This window comes from Ambystoma mexicanum, chromosome 7q (genome assembly GCF_040938575.1).
Source record: "Ambystoma mexicanum isolate Mex_15411 chromosome 7q, UKY_AmexF1_1, whole genome shotgun sequence".
In the NCBI taxonomy this organism is placed as follows: Eukaryota; Metazoa; Chordata; class Amphibia; order Caudata; family Ambystomatidae; genus Ambystoma; species Ambystoma mexicanum.
The window spans coordinates 997,302,936-997,329,463 of NC_090941.1; the positions used below are offsets into that span (position 1 = coordinate 997,302,936).

The 26,528-nt window shown below is 46.0% G+C and overlaps 2 protein-coding genes across 5 annotated transcripts in view; one reads left to right on the top strand and one right to left on the bottom strand.

The window, feature by feature from the left end:
• Positions 1-14,762, bottom strand: part of SPCS2 (signal peptidase complex subunit 2) — a 166,884-nt gene extending 152,122 nt beyond the window's left edge. Inside the window, exon 1 of the mRNA XM_069640156.1 lies at positions 14,481-14,762. Within this exon, the coding sequence (XP_069496257.1) occupies positions 14,481-14,747 (267 nt within the window). The 5' untranslated portion in view covers positions 14,748-14,762. The remainder of the gene's footprint in view (positions 1-14,480) is intronic.
• The window catches only part of XRRA1 (X-ray radiation resistance associated 1), a 624,270-nt gene that overhangs the window by 85,586 nt on the left and 512,156 nt on the right, over positions 1-26,528 (top strand). The window lies entirely within an intron of this gene.

The window sequence follows — 26,528 nt, forward strand, 5'->3', positions numbered from 1 at the left end:
CGGATCACGCTCTGCTGCCTTCCAGTCTCCGCCCTTGCCCTGCCGGGCTCTCCACCCTGCAGCTGATCACGCTCTGCTGCCTTCCAGTCTCCGCCCTTGCCCTGCCGGGCTCTCCACATTGCAGCGGATCACGCTCTGCTGCCTTCCAGTCTCCGCCCTTGCCCTGCCGGGCTCTCCACATTGCAGCGTATCACGCTCTGCTGCTTTCCAGCCTTTGCCCTTGTCCTCAGGGCTCCCTGCTCTGCAGCCTGCCTCTCTCCGGCTGCCTTTGCCCTTGTCCTCTGGGCTCCCTGCTTTGCAGCCTATCTCACACCGGCTGCTTTAGCCCTTGTCCTCAGGGCTCCCTGCTCTGCAGCCTGCCTCTCTCCGGCTGCCTTTGCCCTTGTCCTCTGGGCTCCCTGCTCTGCAGCCTTCCTCACTCCGGCTGCCGTAGCCCTTGTCCTCTGGGCTCCTTGCTCTACAGCCTACCTTTCTCCGGCTGCCAACAGCCCTTGTCCTCTGGGCTTCCTACTTGCAGCTTATCTCACTCCGCTGCCTACCCCCTACCTTTTTCCCCGCTGGGTCCTTGGCCTAGCAGCCCTCTACAGCCCTCTGCAACCTTCTACATTCGGCGGCCCTGCCCCTCAGGGTTCACTCCTTACTGCCCGGCCCTTCTGGGATCCTTGCCGTGCAGTCTGCTTTACTCTGTTGCCCTAAACCCTTTTCCTCTGATATTTCTACCTTACCGTCCCACTCTTGTGGGCTTACTCATTGCCTTCCTGCTCCTCTGAGCTCTCCACCTACCTTTCTGTCCTCTGTTATCATATCCTGTTACTCGACTTTCCCTTCCTATCCTTCTGCTAGTTTGCCATCATCTCCTTTCCTGGATTTGTCTGTTGTATCTTCTCTTGTACTGTTTGTAGACCCTTTGTACAGAGCTTGTCTGCTGGTTCCCATCAGTCAACCTCTGCCCCTTCCCTTGTCTCGTTTCTATATCACAGACACCCATAGCTGCTGTTCCAAGTTATGAGCAAACAGCGTGGGACTCTGTTATAGCAAACTGTGCAGAAGGCTAGAGTATTTCCAAGGTTCGTGGAATACTCTTTCCCTATTCTGCATACACCCCAAGAGGGTATTCACTCTGTACCTTTTCCCTTGCTACTCTTCCCTACTCTTCACTCCCTTTCCTTTCCGCTGTGTGTGTTCCTATCTGTCCACTTTATTTCAGCACCCAAACTCTTCTGGGTGTCTTGTGCCACTCTTATTAGAGTGCCATTCATGACAGAATGCAAGAGCCAAAAATTTCTTATTCCATTGGCCGGAAGGGCACACACAGACCAAAGATGCTTCCCTTTCGAGTTAAGAAACCTTTGCATAAACCTATGGTTTCCCTAAGGACAGCAAACAAGAAACTTAGTCTAAAGGACAGTCTCGCCTTAGAAAACAAAGATTTACAAGCACGGTACTATACCCACTGGCTAGCTGACCCTTCTTCCACGTACAATTATTATGACATTTGCGACTATGATCCGCAGTCCTTATCTGTTGCAGAGCTACAGCAAGAAAATGAATTCTTACAGATCTTATTAGACCAAACAGTGGAAACCTCTCCTGCGTCTTCTGACAAGCCTTCTAACACCGTAACAGCTAAGGACATATCACTCATTGTGAGAGAATCTAAACCAGAATACGCTGTTGCCAGTGTAATATGCGCAAGATCAGCTTGGCAAGCTCCCCAGAATGCTGGAAAACCTTATTCGACAGGACAAGGCAGTTATTATCCTGAGGTTTGTGCATCTGGTTCCGGGTACAAAAGACCTATACTAACCATCGGTTGTCCTAATACTTCCACAGTATCTATTAACCACAATAACCCTAAGGTCAGTCTTCCCATTGCTACAACCACATTTTCTGCCACACCCGCTTCTGAAGCTGTAGATCAAACTTATGATACTTACCTGCTACACAAACAACTCCTACGACTTAAAAGAAAGACCGAAGACCTTTATGATGACTTTGTTTATTTGTATCACAAGAATCTTATGAAGGGACACAAGTCACCAGACCTTTTGACACTATGTCCAACACCTGACATCTTATCTTTAGAGATCGACATGATAAGGCCTGGAGTTGCCATACAGAAAAGTATACAGACATTTACCAAGCAGATGGAAGACCTAAATATATCATATGTATCCCTTCTAGAGATTGACACAGCTCTTTCACCTTCCAGCCGCAGAAGCTCAGGTTGTTGTACTGATAGAAAAGAATTAACTCCTCCGGTGGGTCATATCACGCACACAGTCATTACACCGCAAGACAAGGGTGGTCCACTGATTGAAAATCCTTCTGAGTCAAAGGATGATTCCGCCCTCACCCTTGCCTATCGTCCAGTACCCACACCTACAACCTCCTCTGCAATGACAATGGCAGCTGAAGAGACTGGCACAGTTCACACCGAGCATGCGGAAGTGGCAATCGGGGCTTGCCAAAGTGTGGCTGTGCTATCAGAAGTCACTCTCGAGAACTTAACATCTTCTGTTTCTTCGATACCCCCTGAATCGCCAGTGGTTGTGGTACCTGATCTACCAGTAGTTGCAACACCTGATTTGTCTGTAGCTGCTATAGCACTCGAACTTCCAACTGCTATTCATGATCTGCCTACTGCTGTGGTTGGTTCCTAAACCCCCGGACACATTTGAGACTCCTGAAGTCCCTACTACAGATCTTGAGGTCGCTATAGCTATTATGAATCCTGAAACTACTACTCCAGTTGTTCCTGCTGGTATATCTATAGCACTAAGACTGCCAGACTTTACTCTACCAGTCTCAGGTGTTTTCCAGCCCGCTGGCTCTCTCATGGTTCCCTCACACCTAGTTGTTACAGCCTCGATACCCCCTACAGCCATCCAAGATCTCACCGCTGCTGTATCCTCTGAACTCTCTATGGCAAACCCTAATGTTGTCATTACTACTTCGGATGTCTTGGAAAACCTTCCTAAAGATACCAACTCTGCTGTACCTATGGCTCCACTTTCCAGCATCATACTGTTGCCCATCAAGGAAAAATCTATCTTGGAGCCTGCAGCAGTTTTTCGCAGTTCCTCTCTTCACGCACACACAGTTGGGGTCTGTGTTCCAAAGACTTCATCTTTTCTGAATTCTAAATCCAAGGTTCAGAACATTGGTACCGGCTCCGTCATTCAAGACTCTCACCTTACAACTCGTTTCTGGTGCCTCATGATGTGTCTTTTTGGAGTAAGACTCTTGTACTGTGGAACAGACACTCTTCCTACTGGTCGGTCTTCAGGGAGCCTGGAGAGGGGCCTGGAGAGGGGCATACTGTCATGCATGCGCCATGGGCACATCCATTTTTGCTCCATTTGGACTTTGCTACTTAATGATTATTGTCAACTAACTACGCATACCATAATGCACCTGGCCGCAAGCATTGTTTCCTGGCCGTTCCTATTGGATTTCTATGGAACTACACCCCCCAGAAGCCTTAGAGTCTGGTCCTGCTTCCACCAGCCCAGGAACAGAAAGGGAGGTGGCCGATTGCCTACAGGTGTGATTCGCCAGGTGAAACCAATTGGCCTGCCTCTGTGCTGGGCTAGGGAGTATATAAGGCTGCTGTCTGCAGTGGCTCAGCCTCTTGCATTGAGAGTCCTTCCTCCACCTTTCGCGAGTGTCTTCGGATCCTTGTATGCTGTTTACCCTCACTCCTGCTTGGACCCTGCCTTGCAGCTTGTTACACCCTGCTGCCTACAGCCCTAGCCTTTTGGGCTCCCTGCCTTGTTGCTTGCTCCACCCTGCTGCCTCCAGTCATAGCCTTCCAGGCTCCCTGCCTCTCAGCCCTGCTCCTCTGGGCTCTCCACACTGCAGCGGATCACGCTCTGCTGCCTTCCAGTCTCCGCCCTTGCCCTGCCGGGCTCTCCACCCTGCAGCAAATCACGCTCTGCTGCCTTCCAGTCTCCGCCCTTGCCCTGCCGGGCTCTCCACCCTGCAGCTGATCACGCTCTGCTGCCTTCCAGTCTCCGCCCTTGCCCTGCCGGGCTCTCCACATTGCAGCGGATCACGCTCTGCTGCCTTCCAGTCTCCGCCCTTGCCCTGCCGGGCTCTCCACATTGCAGCGTATCACGCTCTGCTGCTTTCCAGCCTTTGCCCTTGTCCTCAGGGCTCCCTGCTCTGCAGCCTGCCTCTCTCCGGCTGCCTTTGCCCTTGTCCTCTGGGCTCCCTGCTTTGCAGCCTATCTCACACCGGCTGCTTTAGCCCTTGTCCTCAGGGCTCCCTGCTCTGCAGCCTGCCTCTCTCCGGCTGCCTTTGCCCTTGTCCTCTGGGCTCCCTGCTCTGCAGCCTTCCTCACTCCGGCTGCCGTAGCCCTTGTCCTCTGGGCTCCCTGCTCTACAGCCTACCTTTCTCCGGCTGCCAACAGCCCTTGTCCTCTGGGCTTCCTACTTGCAGCTTATCTCACTCCGCTGCCTACCCCCTACCTTTTTCCCCGCTGGGTCCTCGGCCTAGCAGCCCTCTACAGCCCTCTGCAACCTTCTACATTCGGCGGCCCTGCCCCTCAGGGTTCACTCCTTACTGCCCGGCCCTTCTGGGATCCTTGCCGTGCAGTCTGCTTTACTCTGTTGCCCTAAACCCTTTTCCTCTGATATTTCTACCTTACCGTCCCACTCTTGTGGGCTTACTCATTGCCTTCCTGCTCCTCTGAGCTCTCCACCTACCTTTCTGTCCTCTGTTATCATATCCTGTTACTCGACTTTCCCTTCCTATCCTTCTGCTAGTTTGCTATCATCTCCTTTCCTGGATTTGTCTGTTGTATCTTCTCTTGTACTGTTTGTAGACCCTTTGTACAGAGCTTGTCTGCTGGTTCCCATCAGTCAACCTCTGCCCCTTCCCTTGTCTCGTTTCTATATCACAGACACCCATAGCTGCTGTTCCAAGTTATGAGCAAACAGCGTGGGACTCTGTTATAGCAAACTGTGCAGAAGGCTAGAGTATTTCCAAGGTTCGTGGAATACCCTTTCCCTATTCTGCATACACCCCAAGAGGGTATTCACTCTGTACCTTTTCCCTTGCTACTCTTCCCTACTCTTCACTCCCTTTCCTTTCCGCTGTGTGTGTTCCTATCTGTCCACTTTATTTCAGCACCCAAACTCTTCTGGGTGTCTTGTGCCACTTTTATTAGAGTGCCATTCGTGACAATTATATACATGATTGCATGACATGCATTAGACAGGACTTAAGGTAATCCCCTGGTAAAAGAGGAAATGATTGAAGGGGCGGCATCATAATTATTGATGGAAGCTCAAGTATCAACCAAAGAACAGGACAACACCATTCTGGTTCAGCAGTAGTGGGACACAGAAACGGAATACAAAAGGAAGGGGAGTTGATGGTATACTCACAAACACGAATGCTAGCACCCTGCTCTGCGCAAGCAGCAGATTTATTGCCATTAATTGAGACACTAAATATGTCAGAGGGTCGAGTAGGCAACATATTGTCTGACTCTGCATATGTAACATCCACTGTGCATTCAATATTGGCAAGGTACAAAAGAAGTGATGGCGCACCAGTGCAGCATGCAGCACTGTTAAGTAAAGTATTAGAAGTGTTACCACTCCTAGTAGAATTGGCTTTAATAAAGTGCAAGGCCCACACAGGAGGGCAAGATTTAATTTAATTGGGTAATGAAAAAGCAGCAAAAGAAGCAGCATATCTGCCAGAAGGGACACATGTGCTGTCCCCTGGCAAAGGAGAACAAATACCTCTTATGGCATCGATAAGAACTAGCAAGGAAAAAGATACATTGCCTGAAAATTGTAATGCAACCACAAGAAAAGAGGATGTTTTGTCCCCAACAGATTTAATTTGGCGACATGATAGCACAGGCAAGGTGGTAATGCCTAAAAAGTTATTGAAAGAAGCTTTAGAACAGCTTCACTACCCAACCTAGAGGTAGCCATCTTGAATATATACGGCCCTAACATTGACGATCCCGAATTCTACCTTCACCTGGCCTCAGTCCTGGAGAGTTACCCCCAGATCCCGATTATATGGGGCGGCGACTTCAACACAATCTTAGTCATTAACCTAGATAGGTCAAACTCCAGACCACGCCAGCTTTCAAGGGCAGCCTACACGATTCTCACAACTCTCCCCCGACTAGCAGTGGTTGACGCTTGGCGCCTAATGTACCCTGATTCCCGCACCTATTCCTATGATTCCTCAGTCCATGACTCACATTCTAAGATAGACAGATGGCTCTTATCGGACATACTGGTGCCTGTCCCATCTGGCTATCCTCCCCAGAACGCTATCAGATCACTCTCCAGTGGTTATCTCACTGAACTGGGGACATGACTTTGAAAAAACGAGACAATGGAAAATGAGGCCCCATGCCCTCCTAGACCAGGCCTTCGCCTCCGAACTTGAATCTTCCATCGAGGAGTTCTTTGAGATCAACACAGATTCAGTATCTTCACGAGCCACCCTCTGGGAATCCTTTAAAGCTTACACTAGGGTTATTGCCATATCCAAGGGGAGCGGCATCCTGTAAAACATTCGGGAGGATATCGCAGATAGCGAATCGTCCCTAGTTAACCTGGAGTCCCAATACGCCCAGGACCACTCCCCCGACACACTAGCATCACTGGGGTCGGAGCTTGACAGATTCCGCAGCCTTGCAGAGCGAGAGGTTAAATTCCTAGATGGCCCTCGGGCAGTGAGACGATATGGGGAGAGTGAGCAACTAGGCCGCATGCTGGCTAGGTTGATTCACCATGAGTTTGGAGCCCCCAACATTCGATTGCGATAGAAGGGTCCGATGGAACACTAGCTACCTCACCACAAGACATCAACACAGAGTTCCTATCATGTTATACCTCCCTATACTTGAAGGCCGATGGCCCCCATATTTCAGAAATCGACTCCTATCTGGAAGACCTCCCTCTCACGGTCCTGTCCACTGACGCCACCGTTTCCCTGGAAAGACCCTTCAATGTCGAAGAGCTTACAGAAGCCATCAAGTCACTTGCGGCGGGGATGGCCCCTGGCCCGGATGGCCTCCCCATGGACTACAACCATTATAAATCTCTTCTGGTCCCGCAATTACTGGCTCTCTGGGAGGAGGCATGCGAAAAAGGTATACTTCCCCCACCCCCCTCTCTCCGAGAGGCTATGATAACCGTTCTTCTTAAACCTGGCAAACCCCCCACTCAATGCGGTTCGTACTGTCCCCTCTCGTTAATTAACTGTGACGTTAAAATATACACTAAACTACTGGCTAACCGACTGGCTCCGTTCATGCCCCACATCATTCACCCCGACCAGGCAGGTTTTGTCTCGGGTAGGTCCACATCCCTAAACCTTAGAAGACTCTTCAATGTGATCACTAGGATCAATCCAAAGACGCAGGCGATGGCAGCCACTTTAGACATGCAGAAGGCATTCGACTCAGTGTCTTGGGAGTATTTGTGGCGAGTCCTTGAAAAATGCAAGTTTGGCCCCAACTTTCGAACCTGGGTCAGGCTCCTCTATACCAGCCCAGTGGCCAGGGTCCCCACTGAGGACAGATGTTCCACCCCCTTCCGGATAGCCAGAGGGATGCAACAGGGATGCATGCCCCTTTTCTCCGCTCATATTTGCGATAGCTATGGAACCCTTTGCAGACATGATGCGCCCGTTATACTCCCACAGAGGCTTGCGCACTGTGGGACAGGCCGATATTGTCTCCTTATACGCCGACGATGCCCTTCTTTACATCCGCTCCCCAGAAACCAACCTTGCTCCAATCCTGAATGATGTGGCCCGTTTTGGACACATATCTGGGCTGAAAGTTAACTGTTCTAAGTCAGCCCTATTTCCGCTCACAGACACCACGCAACCACCCTCCGACCTAATGGGATTCACTTGGTATCAATCCAACATCACTTACCTGGGGGTGTCGGTTTCCCAGCACACACAGAAGTTGCGCGTTGACAACGATCAGAATTACCTCACTAACCTGGCCACCAAAACCGCTAGCTGGACTAGACTCCCAATCTCCATAGCTGGTAGAATCGGAATACTTAAAATGGTAGTGCTACCTCAACTCCTCTACCGATTCACCAACCTTCCACTATGGCCAGGCGATGAATTCTTAAAGGCGCTACGCGGCAAACTAACACCTTTCTCTGGCATTCCGGTGCAGTCTGCCTCAAACTAACTACACTTACCACCGCCAAGGAATTAGGTGGGTTCAGCGCCCCCAACTTTCTCAGGTACTGAGCAGTAGCCCAATCCCAGTTTGCTTCCCATTGGTTCAACACCATAGATCCCCCTCCTCCTGTCCGATTTGAGAGACTGAAGGTTAGCGAGCGAACGATTGGCTCCCTCATTCTCAAACCTGTCCCACCTGACCTCGACTCAGCAGACCCCGTGGTTAGTACATCCTTGGCACTTACCAAAATATGGGCAATGGTTGCTACTCCTCACCCATTTCACAGGGACGTCCTGCTCTGGAACTTCTTCCCTGATGTTTCATACATTCCTCAATCCATTGTGTCTCGCTGGACTGCGGCGGGTTTCTTGACACTTTGCAATGGCATTTCCTCGAGTGGTCAGACCTCCCTCTATCCCTCAGGCGTAAACCATGAGCATGGCTACAATACTCCTCGCTTCGCAAGAATCTTAAAGCCAGATACCCCGGTTTCCCCAAAGTGCCACCGGACAACCCCATAATTGCTGAACATCTGCTCCTCCGATTCCTTCAGAGGGAAGGTATCAAGACTTTATAATCTATTACAGACCAGAGCCGCCCCCTCTTTTACCAAAATAAGACTTAGATGGGAAGAGGATCTCAGAGTCGAGATTACCGATGAGCGCTGGTACCGAATGTGCACCCGTACCCAGGAAGTGTCCTATAATTCTAGGTTCAAATTACTGCAATTTAAGGTGCTGCACAGATATCACCACACACCAACTAAACTGCATCATATGTTCCATGAACTCTTGCCTAATTGCCCCAGATGTGGCGCTGACCAAGCCTCTTACATTCATATGATCTGGCACTGCTCACACCTGACGCAATACTGGACTGAAATATGCTTAACAATATCCGACATACTAGATCATACCATAGACCCTTCTACTATGCGCTGCCCCTTCCACGATTTACCCAGTTTGAAACGTGACTCTAGGAAATTGGCAGGTCTCTGCATGGTCCTGGCAGTACGCTGCATACTATTGTGCTGGCTTCGTCCCAGTGCGCCCACGCACGCGCAGTGGCTCAGGGCAGTCACCTGGGCGCATGATACCGAGGAGGCCTGGGGGGGCACTACAACATCCCCACTCGAGACCAAGGGTCATTTGGCATCTGTTTCGCAACTACATGTCTGCCTTGACCTCCAACTCAGATTCGAAAATCTTCCCCTCCTACCCAGTCCCCTTAGTGACCCCCCCCCACCGTGATTCGTTTCTCAGCTAGCCCTGGTCGCAATACATCCTTTATCATCCGACCCTTGTGATCTGCATGTTAATCTCGCACTGCGCTCTAAAGTCTCCTTGTTGCAATTTGCTAATTGATGCCATGCTGTGCCCATCTCTGTTTTGTTTTTCTGTGTGTTGTCAAGTCGAATAAATAAAGTAAAAAAAAATGAACCTACTGGAGTGCAGTCAAGTAACTGGCTGGAGAGCATTTTCACATGGGTGCCCACCTGGCTTTCTGGAGTATTCCGAGTGACTGTCCCTGTGTTGGTCCTCATGCTTGTCACCTTCTGCATTGACAAACATATTTATACTGAGACTTTATACTAACAAGCAAAGAGGAAGATTTAAGCTGCCCCTGAGTGTTGATAGGGTTAATACAAAAGAGAAGGGTACTAATGCACTAATTGGTGAAAATGTAGAGGACAATATTGATGGTTGGGTCAGGATGCAGCCTGAGGATTTAGAATACTACTAGCAATTTAAGATTTCGTTCCTTAAGGATGGACAGAGGTGTATATGGGTGGGGGACTCATCGGATGGATGGGAAGAAGCTGGGGGGTGACATTACGAGATTAAAAAAGATATGGATTCATAAAAAGAGAATAGCGCAGCTAAAGGAACTGGTGTGGGGGAAAAAGAGGTATTTATTGATAGATCAATAGAAAGTGGCAATAATGTGGTAAAAATGCAAGTTCAGCGCAGTAAAATAGCGCATACATATTAGCTACAGGAGTAGCACACTGAATGGGGAAGGGGCTTCCTTGATAGCCACACAATAATTTGAACCAGGGTGGACAATACCCTAAATAACAGTATTTCATGTTAAAGAAACATAGATAATAATGATGGGTCACAGGTAAGTATACAAGGTTTAGCATTAGGCTGAGGCACAGCAAATGGGCCTCAAATATGCTTTTCAGAAAAAAAGTACTTGTTTCAATAATTTGCCTAGAAGCCACAGCAGCTAGTAGCACATTGCAAATCCCACAATCCCAGGATTGCACGGTAGGAAGCAAACAATCAATCTTTGTTACTTTTGAGGTCATAAAACAGAGCTCATGGGTTCTGCGGAAAAGCAATGAATGTACAATCATTTTTATAATTTGGCATATTAATTTACGAAGCCTGATTTACTGACGGTTTCTGAAAGCCTATGGCGGTTTCAAATTGCCCCAGAGTATATTTCTGCCTGGGAAGAAGGTCAAAGAGTTCCTAATCTGCAACATTAACACAGCAACTTGTTCTTGGTTCAAGGCTCTGTGAGAAGCCTGAAGGCGTCTCACCCGCTAATCCCCAGAGATCTGTCATCCAGGTGGCCAGGACATGGCCATTGCTATTGGATCCAGTTCCTGGGGGTGGACCAGTGGGGGAGGATCACCTGGATGGGGGTCTTTAGGGAGTGGAAGTGGGACACCGAAGGGTGAGACGCAGTATCCCCTGCCTTATGACACCTTTTCCCATCCAGCCCAGTACGATATTTGGAAACTCTACCCCTCCCACCCCTCCGTCCCCTTTTCCGACACAAACACTTTTTCACTACATGAGCGAAAACGGACTAACACCAGAGCCGTTTATCTGGAATGTTCCAACACAAGGGTCAGGCAGTCGGGCAACTGTCTGCCCTTTCCCTTCCCAACTGGGATAAAAGGCGCAGCACGAGAGCACACTTTGAGCAAGGCCGAACACATGAGGACGCAGCCATTCCGGGACGGCCGTTCAAACGCGGGAGAAAGGTGGTGGATACTGAAAGGACGACAAGTAGGGACTTCCCTTTTCAACCCAGACCCGCAAAGCCTTTGATGAAATAACCATAAGACCGGGAATCGCAGCTGGCGGTTGGTGTGGCAGATGTCCATGGTACACAGGGCCCTCCCGCAATGATAGCCAGAGCGGGGAAAAGAGCTTGCCGCTGTGGTACCATCCTTGACTCCAGTGGAAGAAAATCCAACGAGTTTAAATAAAAGAAGATAATAGACAAAGGCATTTTTGTGAACAAACGAGGCATCAGGGTTAGAGTGGTCCAGCGCCACGTGGGCGCTCATTCGAAAGAATCTAACTAATGCCCAGCTCCTGAAGAAGGAGGATATGGTGAATTGAGAAAACTATAAGAACCAAGAGGCCCTAAGGGAGGGCAAGTGGTCATACAAAGGTCAAGTCAAACGTCTTTGACACATTGTGAATTGGAAAGCTAAGAGAACTGCATTGTGGTAACAAACGTGAACCCGACTGAGGGATGTCCACAGTGTAATGTTGGTCTGAGCCCGCCTGAGTGAGGCTGACGTTGTGAAAGGGATCGAAGCCCAGCTGAGGGGAATTCGCAGGTGATGAGTAATCACCCGACCTGAAGATTTATAGAAGGAACCTTTTGCTTGTTGTTTTACATCAGGCCCTCTGAAGCAAGAGACTTTGTAAAAGAGACTTGGGCACTGAAGACCATGATATTGGAGAAAGAACTGTGAGCTTGGGCCGGAGAAGCCCAGAAGTGTGCTGTGCTCGAGAGTCCCGCCTTGCCCCGTGCTTCAAACGTGGGGTAGGGAGATCCCGGCCATAACATAATGACTTTTCATTTTGTGACACTCTTTCTTTTCTTGTGAACATTATCCCACACTCTTTTGTAGTATAGCGGTAAGGATTGGCAATAGTTTTATTTTAGTATAGGCCCGTTTTATTTGACTAGACTACTAGGTCTGTATTATTAATATTTGATGGTTGTAGCTTGCTCCCATTTTAGAATTAGGTTTAAATTAGGTGTTTATCTCACCCATTCTTACTTTGATGCCATGCCTTCCTTACAGCTCTGACAGTGTCATGGTAGAAGACTTTCTCATGAGAATGTAGATGAGATGACCAGGACAGATGAATAAAGATCTGTGGGTCATCTCAAATGTTTCAATGTATTGGCACTATGATGTGGGAATTGGGGGTTGGATTGTGACATCACAACGGGAAGCTAGTGGTGGTGTGTTAAGGTTTGCGGGACCCAATCATAGAAGATAATGTATGCCCTTCGATGGGATATGAAATGTTTTCACCAATCCGCTTCTTGTGGGGAGACATTTAAATGTTGCAAAGTGATTGATGTTAATTAGTTTAGATGACTATAAAAGCTTCTGATTTAGGGGTATTTCTTTGACAGCCCCTTTTCATGCACTTCTGTTCCGTGTTCTGTTTTAATATTGCTGTCCCAGCTGCGTCTGGGCCACGAATAAAACTGTTACTTCTTGCCTGGTGTACACTCCTTTTTTGACGACTTTTGTAATTTCTACTGGTGAGTTCCGAGGCACCTCTACTATATTCCCGAGACACCCCAGTGTACCTCTTGCACAGGGATCTCATGAGCAAACTGAGTATGGCCATCTCATTCAGAGAGGCGGGTATAGTGTGTTCAACACCAGGCACGTACCATGCTACGGCTGTTGAACTAATACAAGCACTCTGTAGTGACAGCACACAGTGAGGGGTGCCACTTCATTTATATTTGTTCCTTTATGGGATAACAATTGTTAGGTCGGGTGGCAGAGATTAAGGACAAGATTTGGCGCATACCTGCCGAGTTTCTATTTAGACCAGCTGTACCCCAGGAGAGGGCACCAGTCACAATTATCACCACTTATGGCCATTTGCAAGACAGGGAGTGCTCTTTGGTATTCCGGAATGTTGTGTGCCCTTTAGCATAGTGGGTGGGAATACATTAGGGGGAGTTCCCTCATTTGCACGAGCCAGGCCACATATCAATGTGGGAAATAGATTGTCAGAGCAAATGGGTTGTAACTGCTGCCCCTCTCACCATGAGCATGATTTTACAAAGTACAACTACTCTCCCTTGGGGGGGGCTCCAGCCTCCTTTCAATATGCAAGCTGCACAGAACACAAAAAGGAGGTTTAACATGCTTCTTCAAAGTGCTGAATGTGAGCTCAGGACTATTTGAATTGTTTTTGCAAAAAGTCCGGGCTGTCCCTTTTGCAGGCTGTCTGTGCTACACTACGTGCAGCCCCAGCCTTTGCTAATCTGGCCCCAGAATGCCTTCCCTGCTAATAGGACATTAACAATGTGGTCATCAAAGAGTACAACGCTACTTAACAATGTTCTGATGAGATGGAGGTTACTGCAAAACTGGTATAGATGTGAAGCACCTCATGGACAGTTGCATAAATCTAAGTGGTCCTACATCATGCAGCATCTCGGATGAAAAACACAGTATTGTGGGCAAGTGAAATTGTGGAATTAATCATTGGGAGGGATATTCGCACATGGCTAGATCCCAAAAAACACATCAACCATTGTCCAGTTACACTTTTTGCAACTGGCTTCTACCTAGTCGCCTACAAAAAGTAGGTGGGCTGTATAGATATTAAAGAGCAGAGGGGAAGGCTGGGAGTACTGGTCAACGCCACGCTTGCCTTGTTTGGGATATCAAACAGAGACCTCCATTTTAGCTATCTTGTTGGAGAGTTTGTCTGGGAGCACCAATGTATTTATCAATATAAACATTTTGAAGAGCCTAAGGAGTGTTTGTGTGTCTGTTTATCTAAACTTTGATTGTAACTTAATTGGATAGGGAGCAGGCCCGTTTCAGGTTCTGGAGGTTTCATGATCCTTAATAATCTGCAGAAAACAATGATGAGGCGTGTGTTCCACTCTGCTAGATAATAATCTGTGGATTGGAGAGGTAGACGCTAGTGTGGCCCTTGAGTGCCAATTCACCTCCCTACGTTCAAGATGTAAACTTAATTTAAATTTGAAACAGAGAATCTAAAATGGAGTTATCAATAACCTAATGTAGAATGATGTCAATAAACCACATCTATGGTACTAAGCCAAAGTACATGATGTGCCGAAATGTGATCTGTTTGTGCCTTATTTTAAAGGTTTGTATAGGCCAATAAAAAAAGTACAAGAACACTGATATTTGTAAGACCATGTTGTGCTCAGTAAAGTACAGCAGTCAAATAAATGACTGATGGGATAGGGTAAGGCACTTCTATACTTAGGCTAATAGAAGTCATCAGGGTTCGACACTTACAGCATTGGGCTCCTGGCACAGATGTCTTGGGTGAGGTTCTGGCAGCCCTGTTGTCTTCAACACTGGTGACCTGAGGGAGTCTTGGGTAGTTGGCGTACAATATCCAGGGGACAAAATGCCAGCCAAGGGCAGCAAAGACTCTGATGAAACTGAAATTCGATGTATTCCAATACGCCTTGCCAACGAATTATCCAATGAAGGTGAAGTAAGCTGTGCTTCGCCATTCCTAGTGTGCGTTGAATCTGCTGAAGTTGGAGTAAGTAGCATCTCCTGATGCCTAACCTATAATGTGTCTAAAGCAGGAGAACGCTTTGCTTCAGTGGACCGGTCTGATAGTCCATTACTCATCAGGTCCTGCAATTGGGGGGAATCCACTGGGTAGATCGTGTCTGACATTGCAGATAATAGCAGGTAGCTACAGGGGGAAATCAATACAATAGTTAATTGGTTTCAATGAAGAATGCAAAGGATTGGGCAAGACTTTAATTAGCATACACAACAATTAAAAAACCTGTACAGTGTTGGCAACTTTAAAAGATTTGATTGCAAAAGCGTGAGTCCTTTGCATTCTTTGCTTAGGGAATCAAACTGCACATTACTGATAAGGTCCTGTAGTAGAGTTAAGGCAGGCTTGTCCATTTTTGGGCCAGCGACAAACGGTATTTGAATTTGGCTGACACCCTTTAATAATGGCTAACATTGGCAAAAAAACAGAATTCTGCCCAGAGATATTTCCAGTGGTTTGAATAATTCCGATATTGCCACACATCATTTTTACTGTTTATAGTGAGCCTCTCTAAGTGGGATGAAGTGTGCCCAGACATGTTTCCCTTGCTCACTGTACCTATTGAATCAAGAAGCACTTTACTGATGAGGCCACGGCCGAAAGATGAGCAATGCGGAGCAGCAGTGCCGCTTGGGTAGCAACCTTTGAGAGCAGGGACAAGACCAATTGCTTAGTGCTAATATTCACAGTTTGGCTATTAATATCTTTGAATGTGCATAATAATAAATGGAAAATGGAACATACATACAAATTCCAAACACAAATGCCTTGAAACACTTGTGTATAGGCGCGTTATAAATGCCATATCATATCATAACTTCATATAATGTTAAATATTCCATTTATAGACACCTGCATTTAAAAATATCTCCTGTGCTGGAATTGTAGGATATACCTGATGAAATAGTGGATATCAAAGTTACTTATGAATAAATTAGACATGTTGTGCAAGATGTGGTTAATGTGTAGATAATGGTATGTCAAGAGAAATATTTTGGCTTTCATGTATATGTATGTGATAGTATTTTATTTTTTGATGTTGTGACCGATATACTACATATTCGTGTATAAATGTGTGTTTATGATGACTATGTATGCTCTGTTTATATTGCAACCCTGGGTTGTCCTCTGTCGGTTAGACTCGATTTCCCTATTTGTAGTCTAGAAATAATAGATGCAGGCAAGCCTAGTTCAATCATGAACTGTTTATTTTGTTTAATGATTTAACACAGCAACTTGGCTTTAGTTTAGTTTACTGGCTGATCTCCAATCAGGTTTGGACCTTTAACCGGGCAGACTCAGACATGTGCATTGTATGGGAAAAGTGTAAAGCTGCAGAAATTCTAATTCGAACACACTATTACGCCCTCCCTCAAAAACATCAGCACCTCAGGGAACCTTTTACAGGGTTTTTCTTAATTACTGTTACTTTGGCCTCAGCAGATCAGCACTCTACACCTAGTGTGCTAATTACTTGCCTGATGTAGTGGACTCTAGACCTAGTGTGCTAAATACTTGCCTGATGTAGTTAGGAGGTTGTGGTGGGGGTGACCTAGTGGGAGAAAAAAGGGATAGAGAGATTGAAAATTAGAGGGGGGATTAACATCAAGAAAGCAATGGAGCAAAGCAAATGAGTACGGAACAGGGAAAGAAAAAAGAAGGAAGAGGACATGGAAGTGTTGAAGTCAGGGAGGACATGCAAACATACATGGGAAGAAAGAAACATGGAGAGATGAAAGGACGAAAGGAGATGGTGGGAGAAAAGGAAACTGAGAAGATGATTGGGAAGATTGAAAGGTGGAAAGATGACAGTAAAGGAATATGGGGAGAATAACAGAAGAAAGGGAAAAGAGTTGGGCAGTAAAAGGAATAAGAGACTGAAAGGTTAGTGTGGTGTTTGTAGGTTGCTTGTTGCTGTTTAGGAGTGATGATTGTGTGAACAGTATAAGGTAGAGAGACAAGATGATGCAGTCAGTTAGTGGTGGACACTGGAATGGTTAAACATGAGAGAGCGGGCGCAAGAGAACCTTTTGAGTCTAAATTGATTAGTCCTACGTTGTTGTAGTATTTGGTTGTTGTCTCTTTTGATAAAGGCTTCTTGCTATTCTGGTTTCATTTAAAGGGCACAGGGAGAACAATCTGAATGAGTCCAATGCATTAAGGAATTTAATTTCTCTTCTCTGAATTTGTACTTCTATGGTTCGTTGGTTGGATCCTTTTAATCTAATTTGCATAATATTTCTCAAAGTCTTTGATCATGTTCCTCCCTGCTTTTACTGTGAGCTAAAATATTCTCTTGACAAATCAAAACTTCAGTAATTCCTTACATGAGATTTGTTAGCCGGGAAAGCTAATAGCAAAGGCAAGCTGCTTTATCAATAGGTGCCAAATGGAGTAATGAAGGTGAGATGTTTTTAACTTAATAGGAAGGTGAAGTTGATGATATGATACAATGTAAATAAAGAGTCAAAAAAATAATTGAAATTTTTTGTGTTCACCATTCCCTATTTTAGACAAAGGCAACATTTCAACTAAAGTATTCTTGTTTACATCTTGCTAATCTTCACAGGCTCTAATCTCTCCAATGGGTCTGTGTGCCTGCACTGTTGTAGCTAGCCATTATGTTTTATCTACATACCCTTCTGAAACCAGCTTATCCAATTCAGTGTTTTCTTCTTTTTTGTGAAAAGGAAATATTAGGTAGTTTGTGCTCATCTAGAATCCCCTTTTCCTTCAAAACCATTTTAAGACTGTACCCTTCTAGTTTGAGCATTGACTTGAACACTGCTGGAAACTTTCTTGTTTCAGGAAATCCTTCTAGCATTAGCCTGCTATTGGTACTTAGTTCTTAATTTATAATTTTGTCATACAAATAGCCATTTCTCTTTTCTGTTAGAATTAAGCTTAATGTTCAAACTTCCTTAGTCACCATCTTAGTCACCATCTTAGTAAGTCACTCCTTTGCTTGGCACAAACTTTGGCTACAGAATATTTACTGTGGAACTCAATTAGAGTTTCCTTACAACCTTCCAGCACAATGGTTGAGCTTTCGAAACCCTCTGCGTTTTTAATATTGGATGCCTTTAATTCGGGACTTGTATTTCTCCCCCATATGTCCTGTCATAAATCAATGCTTATGGTGAACCAGAATATGCTATGAGCTCAACTAAAGGTTCTTCTATTTTAACAGTCATTACATTGTAACCTCTTACATTAAATACATGTTTACAGAGCACCATCATCATTATGGTGGGTTTAAATATGGAAGAAAATACCATTCCATATAATGTGAGAGTAGAATACACTATTTCAGCTAACAAGTCACAAACGTCACAGTACAACTTAGTAGCTATTTCTGGAAGTTCACTTCCAGTTAAGAGCCAAAGGGCAATATATTTGTGGGTATGCAGACGTTGAATGAAAAACCTGTCGCCAGACAGCAATGGTCTGTGGAAAGTAACACTTCCTCAACTATTTAATGGTCTGTTCATAATTAAGGCCATCTTCTTCAACTAGATATTTTTAATTTTGAGCAATTTAATTTTCATTTCCAATAGTTTCATTGTTATGACTGTGTTCCCATTAATCCCTACTCACAAATTAGTCTTACCTTTTAGTTAGCAAAAAAGTAATAATTATGTTTTCTGACAAAATTATATGTTCAATTCATTTGTTCCTTGTGACAAAAGCCCGACTGTAGTAGTCATGTAGATGATTCATCCACATCTCTTATAAACCTACTTGTATTGTCCAGAGTATTAGTAGTTATGACTGCTGAGTACCAACATACAGTAATCAGCAACAGCTACTATACTTTGCTATTCATATTATGTGGTAATTAAATAGCCATTAAATATTGACTTTACACTACGTGTTAGTAAAAATGGAAGAGTATATTTGCTAGACATGGGTACAAATAAGTCAACACAAACATAACAATGAAAGTATTGTTTCAAAAAAATGACTATTGGTTTCAATTTACAAATGAATAGAGGAATTTGAGGGATTATTATAAGAAAGTTGAGTGTTAAATGCGGGTAAATTCACTTTTTCCTTTTTGACAAACAAATTTACTTCTGTTTTCTGCTTTTATGTCTTTTTCTGCTTTGCCCCTTTGCCTGACTGCTGTGTTTTTCATTTTGATTCTGTGTTATTATTGTGACATGCCAAAAGATTAAAATCTTGAAAGAGATAAATCAACCTCTGTAGAACCAGACAGTTTGACCAACAATAGAGGAGGAGAATTCACCAGGTTTCTTCAGAGAAGGGGGAGCCACCCACTTAAGGGCAAGGGTATGTGACCAATCTAGGGTATTTGCCCATTACCCCTAAGGGGGGACCACTCCCTTTGAGGCTAGGGAGGCGGGCCTGCTCTTCCAATCCTTACTGCTAGTTACAGAAAGAGTGTGGGATAATGTTCACCAGAAAAGAAGGAAGTGTTCACAAAATGATAAGTCAGGATGGTATGGCTGGGTCTCACTTCCCCACGTTTGAGGCATGGGACAAGGCGGGACTTTCCTGCAAAAGTCTCTTGCCTTAGAAGGATTGCTGATTAGAAGTAACAAATAAATAAAAGTTCTCGGTGATTGCTCTTTCGCCCCTAGGATCTCCCTCCGCCAGGCTTGAATCCTCCTTGAAAAACGGGCCTCCGGGTTCACTACGGCCTCACAGATATTGCTCATAATCTTTAGGAGCTTTAATGTCCGTTTAGACAAACAACAAAGCAAACAACCCTCTACCGAGTTCACACGCGTTGACACACTGTTCTCGGGTGTATTCTTCTTCACCCCTTTTCGTAAAATTACAAACGAAATAAAGAAACAAAAGTTCTTTGGGCAATTGCTATTCACCCCTGGGATCTCCCCCTGCCGGGCTCGGATCCTTTCTGGTAAAAACGGGACTCCCTCTGTCGGGTTCACTACGGCCTTTCTTCAACACAGTTCATGTATTGCTCAATGTTATCAGAAAGCAGGGTTTCTTTTCCTTGAATTTTCTTTTGTCATCCCTCTGTCGGGTTCTGAAAGGAAGCGCCCCCAACTTCAGCACGATCCTCCCCGCAATGAGAGACAATAAGGGACTCTCCCGTAGTGGGAATAAGGCCAAGACAGAGTGCGGGTGAGCGTAAGTGGGAGTTTATCCAAAAATAAGGCATGCAAAGAACTCTGCAACCTACGAGAGCGCTCTGTCTGACAATAGCAAAGACAGGCGTATTTCTAATACAAAAAACGTCATCAGAACCTACACACTATAGGGGGCACAAGTTAATTGGGATTGGGTGGCGTCGACTAACTATAGGTGTTGCTGCAGCGCGGTTGGTCTTTGGCGTGAGGACGTCACTGGTCAGCCTCGAGGGTTGGGTTGGGCCTGGCAGGCCAGCTTGAGGTCATCCGAGCGGTGTTGGTATGCTGGGGCAGCCTGTGACAAAGATGAATACCTCTCCTGACTCGTTTGCCCTAGGCCATGCACACTGTAGTTATTCAAGAAACGACATTTAAGTCCATCAATAAATCGCTCCGCAGTTTGTCTTATACAATAAACGCAACGCATGAGGAATGCACCTCTTGAGAGGTCCGGTGACTGTCGGTTAGGGTGAGATTTACCTGTGTCCTATTGACCGGTATTCTAGGTCGAGGGGCTGAGTTTTGGGGCCTGAGACGACTGGTACATGCCTGTCTGCCGCGTTAGAAGTTATTATACAAATGGGTCTCTGTGTCTTGTCCCAGTGATGGGGGTCGTTCTTGGGGTGGTCTAGGGGGGAGGGTTGTGGACTTTACGAGAGGGTGCTGGTAGATCAGAGGATTCAAAACTTGGGTTTATTACCGTGCTGTAAATAACCCAGGTGGTGGGCTGTGGCCTTGGGTGCGGTATCGGGGCCTCTGACTCTCTGAAGCGGCTCCAGCTTGGTTGGGGGAGGTGAGGGAGCGCGGCACAGGCCTTAGCTTCCTTATCTGACAGGCTTGGCCGGGTGGGAGGGAGAATGGCCTTGCATATACTCACAAAGGTTTTTTCCTCGTGCGTTGCTAACTTTTAAATGCAGAACTTTTATACTGTTCCGCCTTATTTTGATGTCATTTAAACACATATATATATTTTCATTTCGTTACACATTTCTTTAATACAGTCGGTTCCAGTACCTTTTCATTACCTAACATTATATTCACTACATTGTGTGCGTATTTGTATGTACATAAAACGTTATACAAGGCATTACTAGGTTATGGCCTACAGAGATTGATGCTCGCCGCTTTGGGTGGTTAAGAAAGCATATATGAGTTCAGGTTTCTACATACTATTGAAAAAACACTTATACAGTTAGAGGTTACACGTTTGGTTAACATCTTTCTCTGTGGTTATAGCAGCACTAGTACAGACCTGGAGTGATATCATATAACGTTACATTTTTGTGGTTTATTCACAGTTTACAGGACTTGTTTAAACAGAGGTAGTTCGTTAATACTAATACTTGAATTATTTTCTACTTTCTTCAGATAGTGATGCGTCAGCTCTTTCCCCGTCACCCCGGCCTTGCGGACCGGGTCATGCGAGGAGCAATATTACATTGTGAATGGGAGAAGGTTACAGTGTTGGCATCTCGGGTTTAGCTCATATCTGACTTTCTCATGGGAACGCGCTCGCAGCGGATCCACCAGGGCTGCTGTGGCGGCAGAGATGCATGAAAGGCCCTCCAAAGGTGGGGGCCTCGTTACAGTGTGCTGAACTCACGCCATGCTTGCTGGACAAGATGGCTTCTAGGCCTAACTGAATTTTGGTAAATGCATCGAAAGGATATGTGTGGGCAATGTCGTCGGCGGGTGAACCCTCCTCCACCTGGGCCCGGGTGGCATGAGGGGACGCCCACCGAGTCATGGTCCTCACCTGGGGAGAAGACTGTAGGTGAGGAGGGCCTCGCGGCCAGTCCTCCCCTACATTTCCCCCCTTTCGTTACTAAAGTAACGAATTCTTTAGCTCTTCCAACCTTCTACATTCCTGCTCCTCTATCACTGCGTCATCCCATGCAGGTGTTCCTTTTCTAGGCATCCATGCTCTGCATACCCCTCTCAAGCTCTCACCTCTTCTGGCATACTCATCTGGGGTACAGGTTAAATATATACAGTCACCCGTCTCTTCCAAGTCCACCCAGACCTCCTCATACCATTCTAGTTCCACATCTCGGGGTTCTTTGATAGTGGTGTGCCATAGTTTGTCTACTATGTACTTATCACGGCACATAGGCACTAACTGGTATCTGGGAGTATTATCCGGTCCTGTCTGTACATGTACTTCTTGTGTCGCCTTAATTGTACCACCTGAGTTGCCCATTGTCACCATCATCATCGCACCGTTAGGGACTGCGTTAGCACAACATCGAAGGCCCACCTGGCACAAGCAGAACACCACGAGGACGACCACCGCAACCGGTATCAATAATTTCATCGTCATTCCAAGCCAGGAGGGAACCCAGGAGAAGATATTGTCGAACCATGAGCTGTCTTTAGCCCCACCTTCCAGCTTCATTTTCTCTCCCAGGTTATGGACTGCTTCAATGACGTGGGACAAGGACCCATTTTCTGCGTCTTCAGAAGGTACGAACGTGCAGCACGCACTTCCTATTTTTCGGCAAACACCTCCATCGATTGCTGTTAGCAGGTCCAGAACATACCTGTTCTGCATGGTCATTAGTCGCAGAGCTCGTAATTCCACCTTTATTATGTTGAATCCTTCTTCAGTGTCATTGGCCAGCTGAATCAATTCCCACCGTGTGATCTGAAGCCATTTTGCATTTGCTCTTGCTTGGACACTTGAAACCAGTGAGGCAAAAAATGTTTCCACGGAGCTGAACAGGCGATACCTGTCTGGGATCTGTGCCAATAAATCGGATGACGCTTGTGATATATAGTTTGATGCTCGCTTGTTCCGTGATAGCTCCTCTTCTTTCCCTCCGGAGGACAGGACATAGAGGTGCGCTTCTGCAGTGGGAGACGTCTCGTCCTCGTTCATGTTTCCTTGCGTCTTTTTATTTTTGTCAACGTGGCTTTCTGGAATCACCATTAGGGCCGAATGCAAAGTGGCCATTGAGCAGCTGCCACTCCATGCCTGGGGAAGGTGCAAGTAAGCCTGATTCCCGCACACCCAGTATGTGTCCATTAGTGCTGCTGTTCCTTTTTTCATGTCTGGGATGGTGAGAGTTTTGTTACAGTTTTTGTTCGTTCCCATTGCCACTTTTCCTTCTCCCTTGAAACATAGTTCGTTTTGTATTTCACTTTGTAGCTTGAAGGGTTTCTCCATCGCTGTTACCCATGTTAGTTTAGAGATGTGTTCTTTCCATATTGGTAAGCACGTTTTTTCCATCCATCGCAGCTTGTCTGGTTGGACACCTCTCAGTGCTTCCGCTTTGCACAGTACTTCTTCATCTTTCCATTTGTTTTCTGAAAACAGCGTCCCTTGTATTGCAAAGAAAGGTTCTTTAGGACAGACCACTCCAGACGCTTTTGAATAGCACGTTTTGTTGTCCTGTATTATTTTGAAAGAGACATCGTGTGCTTGAAAGGTGTTCTTTATTCTACACAGTGTGAGATGAAGGAGACATTGGGCATCCACAATGGGCAATTCTCTTGGCAACAACACTTTGGGTGTACCTGATGCATGGGGGATGAGCGAACAGACATAGCAGCTTTCATTAGTTGTCTGTTTAGCTGTTGTACTCATATCTGCATACCATTTATTTGCTTGGTGGGGGTGTCGTGGGTCTTCCATCTTGTCTAATCCTAACCCATAATACTCATCATACCCCCTCCTGCTTGTCTCTCTTCTTCGCCTACTTCTCTCCCCCCTCCTATACCTTATAGTTCCGATAGATGTAATGATAGGCCCCCCTTTCTCATTCCCTCCCCCCTTTTCCACTTCTTCATGTAGGGACTTGTGTTCTGTCATTGTAATTACTTTTCCATTTTCCTCGATAAACAACAAGTCGCTGTTTTGTATCGGGGCGGGAAGGGTAGTGGGGCTGTTATATATTTCAGGTAGGGACATTGTGTCATTTTTCATACCTTTGTCTTTTGATCGTGACGGGGCATCAGTGGGTGGTGCAGTGTAGTAACCCCATACAAGGCGGGATCCATCCCAGATCAAAAAATCACCTTCTTTAATATTCATATTTGTAATTGAATTCGTGCCAGGGGCAAGGGTGGTGTTACTCCCCCCTCCCCCCTCGTTCATCTCAGTAGAGATGAACGCTATGACCCAATGTGTCATTAGGCACAATATTGAGATGAAGAACACAATAACACACATTGATAAACCACATTCGTATGAATACGTTAATCTATCTACTAACATTTCTCTAAATCTAACAAATCTATTAGTTGCAGGCTGCCCATCCGATGCCATAGTTAATCCTGTTTGAGACATAAAAGTGCATTAAGTACACGCATGTAAACATTTAGAACGTTGTGAAAATTTTTTTTTTTTTTTTTTTTTCGGTAAAGTATGGGAGTGGGTGAGGGAGGGGGTATGTCCACAGACAAGGTAACTTTACAAATATTACTATCAGTACATTATTTCATACATAAAGAGAAAAGTCGAGAGAGAGAGAGAGAGAGAGAGAGAAAAAAAACTTCTCCAAAACCCAAAAAGAACCAGACAAAAACCTTCAAAAGTTGTAAAAAATTATATATATATATATATGTGTATATACACATGTTCATTTCAGTGCGCATGTCGTGCGCCATTCGTGTTCAGTGTTCAACACTTAATGCACACAAAATTCCCATCATCCATTCTGCACAATTTCATTGTCCGCAGTTGTCTGTGCCTCGTCCTGTACCTCACCTTCCGCGGCGTTATAAGCTCTGCGTACGTCTGTCAAATGCACCCAGTATCGTAGGCCCTTTACCTTTACTGCTGTCGGTGTGCAAAACACTACCTCATAAGGGCCATGGAAACGTGGTGCATTCCACCTTCGCACAAAACTTCGGACATATATAAGGTCACCAGGCATTAGTTGTAATGGTTTTTCAGGCATTGTCTCTGTTTCTGTTGTGTTCCCCTCCTCTCTTGTAGAGGGGGGGGCTAGTTGCTTTGCAATTACGCGCGCTGCCCGTGTCAGTTTTCTCAAGTACTCTGTGAACTCCTCTCCTAATATCGCTGCGCTTCTGTGTGCATCAGAACGTTCACGGAGAGGTGAATGCGCTGTGTGCATCCTCCTTCCCGTGACGATCTCATGCGGGGACAAGTGGTGGTCTTTACTTGGCTGATTTCGTAACTCGAACAAGGCCAAAGGCAGGCAGTACATCCAGGTCTTTTTAAGGGAAAAACACAGTTTTGACAATCTGCTTTTTAACAGACCGTTCATTTTTTCCACTACGCCATTACTTTGAGGATGATAAATTGAACATAATTTGTGCTTTATTCCCAATAGGGTAGTCACTTCCTTGAATAATTCATTAACAAAATGCGTGCCGTTATCTGAGCGAATAACTTCGCAAATCCCCCAGCGCGGGAACACTTCCCGCACTAGGAACTTCGCGGCGCCCTTCGCATCAGGGCGCGCACAGGGGCCTGCCTCCACCCATCTCGAAAATGGACATACAACCACAATCATGTAGCGAGCCCCGTTACATCTTTCTCCCATGTCTACATAATCAATGTGGAGCTCTCTGAATGGGCCATTTGGTTTGGGTATCGTTCCTCTCAGTGTGCGCAATGTCATGCCTGAGCTGTAAATCTGACATGTCGTGCATTCTAAAGCCAGTCTTGTGACATGTTCATGGAGGCAAGGTGCAAACCAATCTTCTTGTATCTCTGCCATTATGTGTTGCTTTGCGTTATGTGCGGGAAAGTGTAGTTGTTGAAATGCTATTTCTAACAATGTGACTGGCATTACCGCTTTTCCAGAACTTTTTTGTCGCCATAACAAATCAGTCGGCGATTTGCTACATCCCCTTTTAGTCCACAGCAATTTTTCTTCTGCACTAGCTCCCTCTTGCAGCTCTATTATTTCCTGTGTGGGCATCATGTTGTATCCTGTGGGGACCTCTTGGCGTGCTGTGTGGTGCAACATGTATTCTCCTACTACACCTTTCTGTAAATACGAAGCTTCTTTGGCAGCGGCGTCTGCTGCCGCGTTCCCCAAAGATATAAAATCTGTATTTGTGGTGTGGGCTTGGCATTTTACGATGGCCACTGCCGTGGGGTCTTGCAGAGCCTCAATCAGTTCTTTCAATAGTTCTGCATGCTGAACTGGTGTTCCATCTGCTCGTCGGAACCCTCTCCGCCCCCACCGTGCCAACCCGCCGTGTACTGTCGTTGTCATGTATGCTGAGTCGGTATATATTGTCACTGCGCACCCCTTGGCGGCATGCAATGCTTCTATTAGCGCAATTAGTTCTGCTGCTTGGGCTGAATAGTGTGATGGGAGGCGGTGTTGCACTAGTGTCTCGTATTCATCTTCTTCTAATCGTACAACTGCCATACCCACATGTTTCTCTCCTGTCTCCATGTCTATTGATGCTGACCCGTCCACGAAATACACCTCTCCCTCGTTCAGGGCATTCTCAAAAATCACTTGATCCTGACCTTCGTCACCTGTGAACGTAGCGCAGTTGTGGTTTTGCATATCCTCTACGGTGCATGCCTCTGTGATGAATGTGGCTGGGTTCACTGTTTTACATCTTACTATGTGGATGTTTGCGCTGGACAATATTATCTCGTATGCTGTGGCGCGTTGTGTCGTCAATGTGCTCTTTGATCGCTCTAATATTGCA